At 41.6% G+C, this 11,649-nt stretch overlaps 1 protein-coding gene across 2 annotated transcripts; it reads left to right on the top strand.

Moving 5' to 3' along the window:
• Positions 1–1,125: 1,125 nt before the first annotated feature.
• On the top strand, positions 1,126–11,230 carry hnrnpub (heterogeneous nuclear ribonucleoprotein Ub). Of its 2 annotated transcripts, none has more exons than XM_029496612.1 (14): positions 1,126–1,706; positions 3,151–3,265; positions 5,259–5,338; positions 5,468–5,607; positions 5,768–5,867; positions 6,379–6,491; positions 6,609–6,872; positions 7,028–7,147; positions 7,236–7,364; positions 7,454–7,622; positions 7,734–8,015; positions 8,105–8,337; positions 8,475–8,606; positions 9,041–11,230. In XM_029496612.1, the coding sequence occupies exons 1-14, from the start codon at positions 1,277–1,279 to the stop codon at positions 9,089–9,091; spliced, it is 2,358 nt and encodes a 785-aa protein (XP_029352472.1). In that variant the 5' UTR covers positions 1,126–1,276; the 3' UTR covers positions 9,092–11,230. The 2 variants fall into 2 exon arrangements, with proteins under 2 accessions (XP_029352472.1, XP_029352471.1); XM_029496611.1 differs by having other exon boundaries at positions 1,277–1,733; positions 8,105–8,379; positions 8,469–8,606.
• Positions 11,231–11,649: the final 419 nt, after the last annotated feature.

Raw genomic sequence — 11,649 nt, 5'->3', positions numbered from 1 at the left:
ATGCAGACCAGGGGAGTGAACTATCAGATTGCAACATCAGACAGAGCCCAGTTTGAAAAATAGATTAAAGGGCTACAATTTTTTGCACCCCCGTGACCGTTCAAAAATAGTAATGTTCAAAATTGATGCAGTCACCAAGATGCCCTGCTTTTAGGCATAACAGCATAAGGTTAAGCTCTACTAACTGAGGAGCCAACATTTCTACACCTGATGACATCATCAGGGTTATTTTCACAGATGTGACAAAATCTCAAATGCAAGCTAAAGAAGATCGTGTAACATAATGAGTAGAGTGCAAACTGTCACAACTAAATTCTGTTAAGAGCCCCTTTAATGCAATCAAAAAATGCTTATATATCACATGTGCTTTAATGCGTTTTTTCCTCCAGACGGCATATTAGTGCAATTTGATTACAGAACCTATTTAAGGACTCATTTTGAGAAAAATCTGTAAAATTTACCTTTGTCGCTCATATAGCAGTTCCCTTTCCCTTTAGTCACCATGTATTCTCAGTCGATTAAAAACAAAACCAAGTGTAGGCTACTCAGAGAGAGAAGAGAGCATTTAGTCACTAAAGCAACAAAATAAGACCAAAAGCACGTTCATATTTGACGTAAGTGAAAATACTGAGAGTTGTATTCACAGTGGGTTCTTAAGTCTTACTTGCTACTGTATTATAGGAATTTACCAGTTTGGGATGAATGATGTAAATATATCTAGGTTAAATAAATTTGCATGAAGGACACGTGCTTATTATAATTCCCTTTGAGGTTTCATAAACGATTTACAAGTTTTGCCGAGTTAAATTTGGTTAATAATTTTACCATATATTCCGGTACATTCTGCAGTATGTAGTATGATAGTATGTGTTCTTTACTTTCCCCCTATCGCCAGAGGCGCCTGTGTTAACAATTCTCTAATTGTAATATTATGTGTTTCCATCTTCTTAAAACAAGTAAGTGTTTCGGAAACGGCTAGAGACTGTCGCGCTATTTCCACAACAATGCTCTGTTCGGGTCCAGCAGCAGTGGCAGATGGTCGGCGCGCTGCAATAACCACGTTGCGCAGCGCTGTCGGTAGTTACGGTAGAGGACGTCATCCTCCTCCCCCACAGCAGACTCCGCTCAGCTCTTCAGCCGGTGGAACATTGGTTGGACAGCGGGTGCTATCTGGCGCAGTGTTGAGCCACATCCGTTAACAAAGAGCGTCCAGTACATTATTTATCTTTGTGTTTGTTTCGTTTTATTTAATACGTTTTGCCTTCGAACATTCACAATGAGCTCAATCAACGTCAAAAAGCTCAAAGTCAACGAGCTGAAGGACGAGCTGAAAAAGCGTAATCTTTCGGACAAGGGGCTGAAGGCCGAGCTGATGGACCGCCTGCAGGCCGCGCTGGACGAGGAGGCCTTTGTCGGACACTCTCCGCTCGACCAAGAAGCTGCAGCGGACGAGGGTTTCGGTCAGGCCGCGGAGCAGGAGTGTATGGGAGAGGAAGAAGAGGGCGATGGCCCGATAGAAGAAAGTATGGAGGCCAACGAGGAAGAGGAGGAGGAAGAAGAAGAGCCGGAGAATGGGGGTGACGGCGTTGCCGTCGCCGAGGACGAAGAAATGGGTGAAGGGGAAGAGGAAGCGGACGAAGACGACGAGATGGATCCCATGCTCAAGGGAGATGTGGACGACATGGAGAAAATAGACACGGAGGATGGTGAGCCCGGAGACCAGGCTGCAGAGGGTGAGTCGACCGAATTGGTTATGAAAATGTGATGGTTGGATGGACTGTGGCTGGCTGTCGGTTTTCTGCTACAACGTTAGCATTAATGCTACCGCGGGAGGGAGCCGACTGGGAATGAGCGCATTTGAATGCGCTACTACACAACAGAACAGAGCGTCCATGTTGAGTCAGATAGCGTGACCTCACTAAGCTAGCCAGCGTTAGCTGCGAACCGAAACGGTTAGCCGGTCAGCTAACTATAACATCGGCGCTTAGATAACGTCAACCGCTCTGTAGCGATAAACATCGACTGTGTAGTACACAATCGTTAACGCTAGCGACAATTTTGAACTTCTGTTAGTGAAAGAGTGGGTGATAGATACGCTAACAGCTTATCTTATTTTGGCTTTTCGTTTCGCTTTGGCTATCGTGTTAGCTTTCCAGCTAACGTCATTTTCTTTGTGTCTGTGGTGCAGTGCTAAATCGCTGGTCCGTTTAGCTAGTTCAGCGGGTTCCCTGTGGTTTTGTTTGGACGTTTAAACTGTGTGATTCGGTGGAGGTGGAACACGACAATAACCTTTAATCTGAAACCTTCTAATGACGACAGAATGAGATAGCAAAATGACTAAGATTGCTACAGCTTTTCAAAGCGTATACTGGCTCCAATGCTATGTTGATAACCGAACACTCGATTGACAGAGAGGCATTGCAAAATTAAGCGAGAATCGAAACAAACCTTTGGATTTATTGGGTTTAAAATTCTTCACATGAAATCCCTGAGGCATATTACTGATAAGATGTAGTGTTTTGAACTAGCTAACCCAAAGTTGTGCGGAAGATATGGGTCAGGGGCTGAACCGCTTGTCTAACTAGCACGTGGTTAGTTTGTCCTTGGTTTGAATGGAAAGTGTCGTCTTGTTGGACCAGCGCAGAACATCTAGATGTATAATTAGTTGCCACTTTGGCAAGACATGGGGGAGGGGTGTCATAATAGGTCTAAGTAGCTTTCCACATTTCTTTGCATGATGCATTTGTCCCAGACAACTTTAGCCTTGTCCTCCTTAACGAAATAGACTTATTTATGACTCATTTATTGACAGCAGTATACTCTAAGCCCTTTATTGCAGGGTTAATGTCCCTTTATTTTTGCAGAGACTTTTTACAGCCCCAGCAAATACTGTTCACAATGTTCATTTGGACCAGCTTACCTAATAATTACTATCTGGTCATTAGAGCTGTTACAATTTCTGAAATATGATTGTATTGTTTAAGTGTAATCATGAGGTGTTACCTGTTAGTTATCTTTAATATTGATGATTATGGTCGACACAATGCAATTAATGAACGGGCTTTGTGGGCCAGAACCCCACTGCCAGTCCGACCTCTTTCTCACACAAAAAGGAGCACCTCATGCTATATCTTTGTTCTATTTTCAAAGGGGATGCGGACAAAGACACGAATGCTGATCAGAAGAATAAGAAGGGTGTTAAGAGACGCCGGGAGGAACATGGAAGGGGCTACTTTGAATTTATTGAAGAGAACAAATACAGCTGGTAAGGATGGGACAGAGCAAAAATGGCCTTCAGCATCCCTGAAACGCCATCCATAGCTTTGTTGAACTGTATTGGCTTTAAGTGCCAATGCACATATAACTAGCAAGAGGCGAACCCTCATTTTGAAGTATTCTATTTATTAATAACCTTACATTCACACACATGTTTTGAGGGTCATCCTTGACAACTTAAAGAGCCTTACCATTTACCTTTTACAGTGCCCACTCACACTGTGTCTTTAATGGACTGCATTCTGTAGCAGAAGTGCATCTATCAAGTCTGAGTTTTCACATCTGTTCCTTCTGCCACTTACTGTTTTGAAAAGCCAGTTGTGTCCTCAAGGTGAATTCGAGGCTGCTCAAAGAAAACCCAGAAGACAGTAGCAGATGTGCACTTTTGAATGGTGGGTGGGTGGGAGGGGTGAGTAGCTGAGAGGTGTGGGAGGAAAGGTCCGCTGCTGCAAGGTAGCACACAAGGATCTAGGACAATTCCCAGAGTGTTTGGAACGTCCACGGAGGAGTTTGCTATCGACCGTCCATCGTTTTACCTCGCAGTGGTCTTCTCTTTTTTTTTCTTTGTTTTTGTTTTTTATTTTGTTTCTTTTAGGTTTTTTCACTGGTTGTATGATGTCAAAATGCTATCTGTGTCTCATGTATCATGTCTTGCGTGTCTGTGTTATCATGGTGTGAATGTGTGTATTTGCAAGGCTACTTTCTATCCCTGCGCAGGTGACATCATGCATGGTGTACATGGGTGTGTGTTTGTGTGTGTGTGTGTGCGCACGTGTGCATACATGTACCTACTCCTTGGTCAGTGTTTTGTTTCCATTGCACAATTGACACACTGTAAGAGTCAACAGGCAGGAAAAAGGCAATGTAATTGCCTTTTGGGGACATTTTAACATTTTGGAAAAACTCTGGGACTCTTAGCAGTTGTAAGGATGTCAGCTTTTTTAGATTGCTGCTTTGTTTTTTGTTTTTGTTTTTGTTTTTTTTACTTTCTAGCTAATATCCATTTATTGTAAGGGTCCTTTTGATTTTCCAATTGAAAATCCAATTTTTCTTCTCCCATTATAATATTCCTCCATAAAATTGCAGTGCTTTAATCTACCTGATTTGCAACCAACAACCTGTGGGCTGCAGATGGGGCTGTGTTCTCCATATGCTCCAACACATGTAATGTAGTTTTTAGAGCCTCTCTATAATTCTCTCATTGGTACAATGTTCATGGTTCTTTGAGGACAAATACAATGAGAGATCTCTGGAATAGGGGAGATATTTACTGATATTAACATGGCCATGAGAAGGGGATGAACTCCTAAGTAATTATAAACCACTGGACTAAGATCTCAGCTTCAAGTCGAACAATGTTTAAGCATCATCAAAATGTTCTTTCTATACAACATTTTCACTAGTTTCTTAAACTTCCCACAAGATGTCAGTCCATAATATCACACTACAGAGTTGGTAAGTTGCTGTAGTTCTCAGTACACTTTAAGCATCATGACAACTTGTACTCTACAGTTGAACAGAAGAGCATGAGCTAGTCATGACCTTTATATTTGGAATTCCACACATGGGAAGTTAAATATAACTACTTACTACTGCTGTGGCTGATCCAACAGCAATTTTACAGGTCATAAACACACTGGCCTGAAATTAGAGAGGTCTGTTTTTTGTTTATTTAGTTTTTAAATTTTTTTTAGATGGTCACTTTCACTAGTTGGAGGTCCTTTCTTTCTATGTGTCTTTCACACTGTAGATTTCGCTGGATACTGCAAGGTAAGTGTTCTCTGCCAAGGCCCAAAATACTGCAAAAAGTTTGGACGCTCGCTTACCCAGTTAATTCTTTGTATTTTCGACTGTTTCCCCTAGTTTGTTTTCACTTCTCTCCCAAATGTCTTTCAGGAAGTGCCACCCAAGGCATCTAAATGTTCCATGCAGCCACATTGACATGTGGATTCTCTAACTGACTGGCTGGTGTCTCTTTACAGGGCCTCATTCAAGTCTCCTGTGCCACCTCTGGAGGAAGAAGATGAGGAGTTTGATGATACAAAAGTCTGCCTGGATACCTGTAAGTTTAGTACTTTGCAAGAGGATGACTTGGGACACTTGGATGGCACTTCAAAGGAAGCATTACCCACAATTTTATTTCCCCTCTTCATTTGAACATGCTATGTTTTCTTTTTTTCTTATACCCTAGACAACTGTGACCTGCACTTTAAGGTGTCTAGGGATCGCTACAGCGCCTCATCTCTCACAATGGAGAGTTTTGCTTATCTTTGGTCTGGAGGCAAAGCTACCTATGGTGTAGACAAAGGCAAAGCCTGCTTTGAGATGAAGGTAGAGTAACAATACTAAAAGATTCTGACCATTTGTTTAATTGCCTCACTGTTTCTTAATGCAACAATAGCGTTGAATGATATGTGAAATAAATGGACTATGACGCACACACAGACAAACAAATAAATATACAGCCATGTATTTTGCTCCATGTTAACAGATTACAGAGAAAATCCCTGTGAAGCACATTTCCAGCAAGAACATGGAGATCCATGATGTGCAGGTTGGCTGGTCCCTGGCTACTGGGACTCTGCTCCTGGGTTAGTGTCTATATGCAAACAATGATTTGTTTAATTAATTACAGACGAGTTTTTAATTTCTCATCACACATATTGGACAGATTTGTGGAAGATAATTGTCTCTTTGAAGCTTTTATATTTAAAGATCCAAACATGATTGACCATGATGGCCTTATCAGTATCAATCCAGTGCTTCTGTTTCCATTGATTCATACATAAGTTGATTAAAATAATGGATTTCTGCAAAGAAAATTATTAAAACTGGGTGTGTGCATATACGTGATTGTCACTGGAGGCACAGGCTGCTGTGACCCTCTGTGGAAGCCTATGTTCCACCAGCTCCCTCTAGTGGTTGTCAGGCAGCACAACATGTCGATATAAAATGGCTCCATCTCTGGCTGCATCATAATAATGGTGGTTGGCCTGGTGCCAACTAAGATGATTCACACACCAGCCACTGGGATTTAGACCTAATTCTATAGCAAAGTGTGTTTTGCGCCAGTATGTTATGTTTTCTGTTTGTGGTGTTCAGGTGAGGAGGAGCATTCTTTTGGCTACTCTGGTAAAGGAAAGAAGACGACCAACTGTGTGACGGAGGACTTTGGAGAAACCTATGAGGAGAACGATGTCATTTGCTGCCTCATTGTAAGCGCTAACGGATCATATGCTGCTTGTATTTGAATTGGCATCTTATAATGACGAGCAGAGTGAGCAAGAACATTAATGCCAAATTCTAAGTTTCATCTTGCTTTCTTTGCACAGGACTTTGAAGGTGAGGAGGTGGTTCTGTCGTTCACAAAGAACGGAGGCGATCCTGCCGTTGCCTTTCAGGTCAGCAAGGACAGTCTGAATGGCCAGGCTCTCTTCCCCCACGTCATCTGCCACAACTGTGCTGTGGAGTTCAACTTTGGTCAGATGGAGACTCCATATTTCCCTCAGCCAGAGGGCTACACCTTCCTTCAGCAGATCCCTGTGAATGAGCGGGTTCGGGGACTCAAGGGGCCACAGACCAAGGCAGACTGTGAGGTAAGCTAAGTTGTAGATTTTCTTTTAAGGAGTCTCATGTTGAGTTTTTTGGTCATTGGCTTTTTTTTTTTTTTTTTTTTTTTTATAGTTTGTGAAAACAGTTTTTGTTTTTTTTTTTGGGTGACTCATCTTCATCTTTTCTTTCTCTTATATAGATTATAGTGATGGTGGGTCTGCCAGGCTCAGGGAAGACCACGTGGGTGAAGAACCATATCCAGGAGAACCCTGGGAAATACTACATCCTGGGCAGTGATACTATTGTTGACAAGATGATGGTCAGTACTGATAGCCTTTTCTCAACCTGTACCTGAGAGGTTCTGTCATACAGAAGTTGTGTATCTGATCTGCTTTCATTTAATGTAGATCAACAGCCTGAAACGCCAGTCAAAGGACATCACAAAACTGACTGCCATTTCCCAACGAGCACCTCTTTTCCTGGGAAAGTTCATTGAGATTGCTGCCCGCAAGAAGAGAAACTATATTCTGGATCATGTAAGTGGTCTGTGATGCTATGATACACACTGAACAATGGAATATTATAAATTACGCTTTGAGTAACCATCTTTCTTTGTTTTTGCCAGACCAACTTGTCTGCCCCAGGCCAGAAGAGGAAGATGTGTTTGTTTGCAGGCTTCCAGCGAAAGGCTGTAGTGGTCTGCCCTTCTGATGATGAGTACAAACAGAGAGTCCAGAAGAAGGTTGAGAGTGATGGAAAAGAAGTGCCTGAGCATGCTGTCCTCAAAATGAAAGGTGAGGAATAAATTATACACGTACTTTGGCGTATTTCATGCTGATACTGGACTTACTGATAGGGGTTTTTTATCAGTTCTTGGATCTGATCATGCTGCTTGTTTGCTCTAGGCTTCTTTTCTCTGCCTGAGGAGGGAGAGAGCTTCAGTGAGGTCGTCTATGCTGAGATGCAGAATGAAGAGGCCAGCAAGCTGCTTGAACAATACAAAGAAGAAAGCAAGACCGCTCTGCCTGCTGAAAAGAAACCCAATCAGGGGAGCACGACACCAAAAAGAGGCGGAGGACAGCGTGGTGGTGGCCGAGGAGGAAAGAACCAGTTTGGTCGTGGTGGTGGCCCTGGACAGAGGGGCGGTGGCCGTGGAGGTTTCCAGAACAGAGGCAGCTTTAGAGGAGGTAGGATTGATATTTTGAGATGGGATTTTATGTATAGTATATTTTTAAGTAGTTGGAAACACATTAATCCCATTTTGATTTGTCTGTAGCTCCTGGGCCACGTGGTGGCTTCAACCGTCCACCTCGTGGCTTCCTGCCTCCCCCCGCTTTCAGAGGAGGATTCCCCAGTCGTGGAAACTTCAACAGGGGCGGTGGCCCCATTCCCAGCCTCGGTGGATCCCCCAGGGGTGGGCCAATGAGGGGTAACATGGGTCCCAGAGGAGGACCCATGAACAGGGGTGGCCCAATGAACAGAGGTGGGAACATGAACAGAGGAGGTGGAGCCAACATGAGCCGTGGTGGAAACAGAGGGCATCCCAACCAGGTGGGTTTTATAACTACACCTTGGCCACTTTCTGTCATGCACAATTTTGATCAATGATTCCAACATGGATATTTTTCTCCTCTTTGTAGTTCCAGCAGAGGGGTGGTAACCGTGGCAACTATGGCCACAAGAATGGCAACTTTGGTAATAACAGGAACAGTGGAAACTTTGGCAACAGGAACGGCATGGACAAGGCTCAGGCCTTCAACCAGAGCTGGCAGCAAGGGGTCAGTATTTGTGTAGCTCTCCACACCTGGCTGTTTATGTTGTACATTTGTACTGTAAATAGTGATTATAGGCTGAAGTTGGATCTCAAAATTCTTCCTGCACTAGCTGAGCTAAGAATTTTCTTTGTAAATGTAATTGGACGAATGAGGAATTTATACAGCTCCACAGAATGTGGAATAATGACTCATGTCATACATGTTTAAAATAAATCTCCTCAGACTGGCATAGCTGATATTAGTGAAATGCCTGTGTAGAACACTCTGGATTTCACACATTCACACATCCTAAAATAGTTTCCATTTGCTTCCAAAGACAGTACACGTTTACCTCATTGTGAAATGGACAGCAGACTGTCGTTTCCTCAATTATGTAGCAGGTTTTAATTACATTGGGAGGCATTTACAGAGTTAATTGTGTTTCTGTCCCTGTCCAGTTCTGGAACCAGAAGCCATGGAGTCAGCAGTATCAGCCTGGATATTACTAAAACACTTGTTCTAAAGAACTGGTGGCTGACAGACCCACCGATTGCCACGGAACATCCCTCCGCCCCTGCTGTTTTTTGTTTTGGTTTTGTTTTTTTGGGGGGGGTATTCATTTACTCTTTTCCCTTGAACCCACTTTTATTAATCTAGAAACAACCATGTTACTACTAAGAGTAAAGCGATATGGAGCAACAACATTCCACATCTGAGAGCAGGCAACTGGAGTGTAATTGAAGCTTTATATATCTATCTATATACACATCTACAACGTGGGTTCAGTCTCTTATTCAGTCATCAGTTCACTTCTTTTGTTGTATATTTCTTTTTTTTTTTTTTTTCTTTTTTTTTCACCACTTTTAAATGATGTGCTTTTAAAAATAAATGTTTGTAATATCAGGAACCACAAACATTTGGCCAGCCTGGCAGATGCTAAGAAAAGGGTTTTTGTTTTCTTTTTTTTTTTTCTTCCTTTCCTTTTCTTTTCCCCACACAGGGTTGTGCATTTTATCTGTGCTGTGATTATTTTTTTCCCCTTCTCTTTTTTATGTAAATGTAAATATTTGTGTTTTTGCTTTTGTTTTCCATAGCTTGTATAAGAGGTCTAAAAAATGGTAATGATTGAAAGGAACCTTAGCTTCTTAGCAAGAAGCGTGGTAGCTCATATTGTTAGACTGTACATGTCAATAGTCCACTGTCAAACAGTAAAACTGAAGCAGCCGATAAATTACAGCAAGTTTTTGTCTCTTGTTGCCACTATCAAATCTGTAACCTAAAGTCCATAGACCTACAATAAACAACTCGTTGGCTTTTTTTACATTCTTCCTGTCTTATGACTTTTGTTTCAGTTCAAAGGTGCGTAAAAGACCTTTGAATGGGCGATGGCCTCGTTTGCTACTTCAAACAAAAAGGACATCAGCCCCAAGTATTCTGTCCAAGTGTCCTGTCGTTGATATGTCCTAACTATTCTGATGCACATTGTTTTGAGAAAGTATTTTGGCCTAGCCATTTTAAGGATATAAGTAAGCCATTTTTAGTGGATTATGCTTTTTTCTTCTTTTTTTTCTTTCTCTAATTAGAGCACTGACTACGCTTGATTCTCAGGAGGAAGTGTGGTTTCTATATTGATGGTTCCTCTTGTGCAGTAGACTTCTGAAATATATCTAGAATTGATCAGTTGCAGACCAGAACCACGACAGCATTTTTTTAATTTTATTTAATTTAATTTTATTTTTTTTTTTGCATGCACACTTAAATTAATTTAGCTTAACTATTTACATTTCCAACTAATTGATACTATTTCAGCACAAAGTGGGTTGTTCAGAGATGGGAGGGGAGTGATCAAGGGTTGCTCATTTTCACCAGCAAACCTAAAGGGCTACACAGTGTCACATCACAACCACCCAAGCAACAGTCCATGAAGACCTTTTTCAGATGGATGGAAGTGAAGGGAAAGTCTGAAGGCATTATTCTGTTTGTTCCAAAGCACTCCAGAGTCCACGGTGGTGACTTGTGTGGCCCAGCAATAACGGCAGCTCATTCAAACAGCTCATTAACATGTCCTGGCAGAGGACGCCCAATTTGTGTTACAACACTGGAACACCAGAGCTAGACAACAAACGATTACAGCAGATCAGACTTCATTTGGTGGTGTGTGTCCATTTTTGTTCTTTATTTTTTTTTAACTGCCCTTGTTGATATTTAATAAACATGTAAATAATTCACTATTTCAACCATGCACGAATGTTCATGAATTAATTGACTTTTGAGTAATAACTGTATTGTGATTAAGAAAGTGTTAGTTTGCCAGAGTACTTCTGTGTGATGATTTGTTGATTCTATTTAAACGTCTGGAGAGTTTGCGCTCTCCTGTTTTATTGTACTGGATACATAAATCTAGCAGAATGCAAGCTTTGAGTTTACAGTATAATCTATAATACGACAGACTCTATATTTTTATCGCTTTATGTTGCAGGTTGTATATCAGGTCTTTTATTATTAAACCAACAGCGCAAAAGCTTTGAGACTTTTTCAGATTTGTTGTCTTTTCTATCTGACAGTTTTTTGATATTTTGTGTTTAAAACTTTGGGATTGTATTTTCCTTTTTAATTTGTCTCAACTCTATTAAAGTTAAAGAAGCTGGTATACTGTGGCTTTGTGGTTTGTTACAGTAGTTCATTATCCTGACAGTGAATCAAAAATCAGCTTTTTGACACCAATCAAAAAAAAACAAAAAAACATCTCTGCAGCGATATCTAAATGATGAGCACAAATTACTTGGTTTGATGATTTTTGCCCGTTGCAGTATAGTAATCCCATTCTTTTCCAGAAGCTGCCTAAACTTTGTCATATTAGCCTGACGATGGTGAGGTGAAGTAAATCTAATTCTAGTTTTTTCCCAGGGTGTCTGTGTGTCTGGCCCCACCTTATCAATGATGCTGCCACCAAGAGGCAATGGTGTGTTGGAGTTGTGGGCGGGCTTGTTCTGTAGCTACAGAGATAGTAGTGCCTGATTGACATATCTCATTAACTGCTGAGTGGACTGCCAAAGTCCTCGTCAGT

This window comes from Echeneis naucrates, chromosome 24 (genome assembly GCF_900963305.1).
Source record: "Echeneis naucrates chromosome 24, fEcheNa1.1, whole genome shotgun sequence".
NCBI lineage: Eukaryota > Metazoa > Chordata > Actinopteri > Carangiformes > Echeneidae > Echeneis > Echeneis naucrates.
The sequence above is the reverse complement of the archived record's forward strand: the minus strand, read 5'-3'. Positions and strand labels throughout refer to the sequence as shown.

Excerpts from the sequence above, each read along its gene's own strand:
- hnrnpub (XM_029496611.1), top strand. The coding sequence starts at position 1,277 with ATGAGCTCAATCAACGTCAAAAAGCTCAAAGTCAACGAGCTGAAGGAC. Across the intron at positions 5,339-5,467 it reads AAAAGTCTGCCTGGATACCT|ACAACTGTGACCTGCACTTT; the intron begins GTAAGTTTAGTA and ends CTTATACCCTAG. Across the intron at positions 8,607-9,040 it reads ACCAGAGCTGGCAGCAAGGG|TTCTGGAACCAGAAGCCATG; the intron begins GTCAGTATTTGT and ends GTCCCTGTCCAG.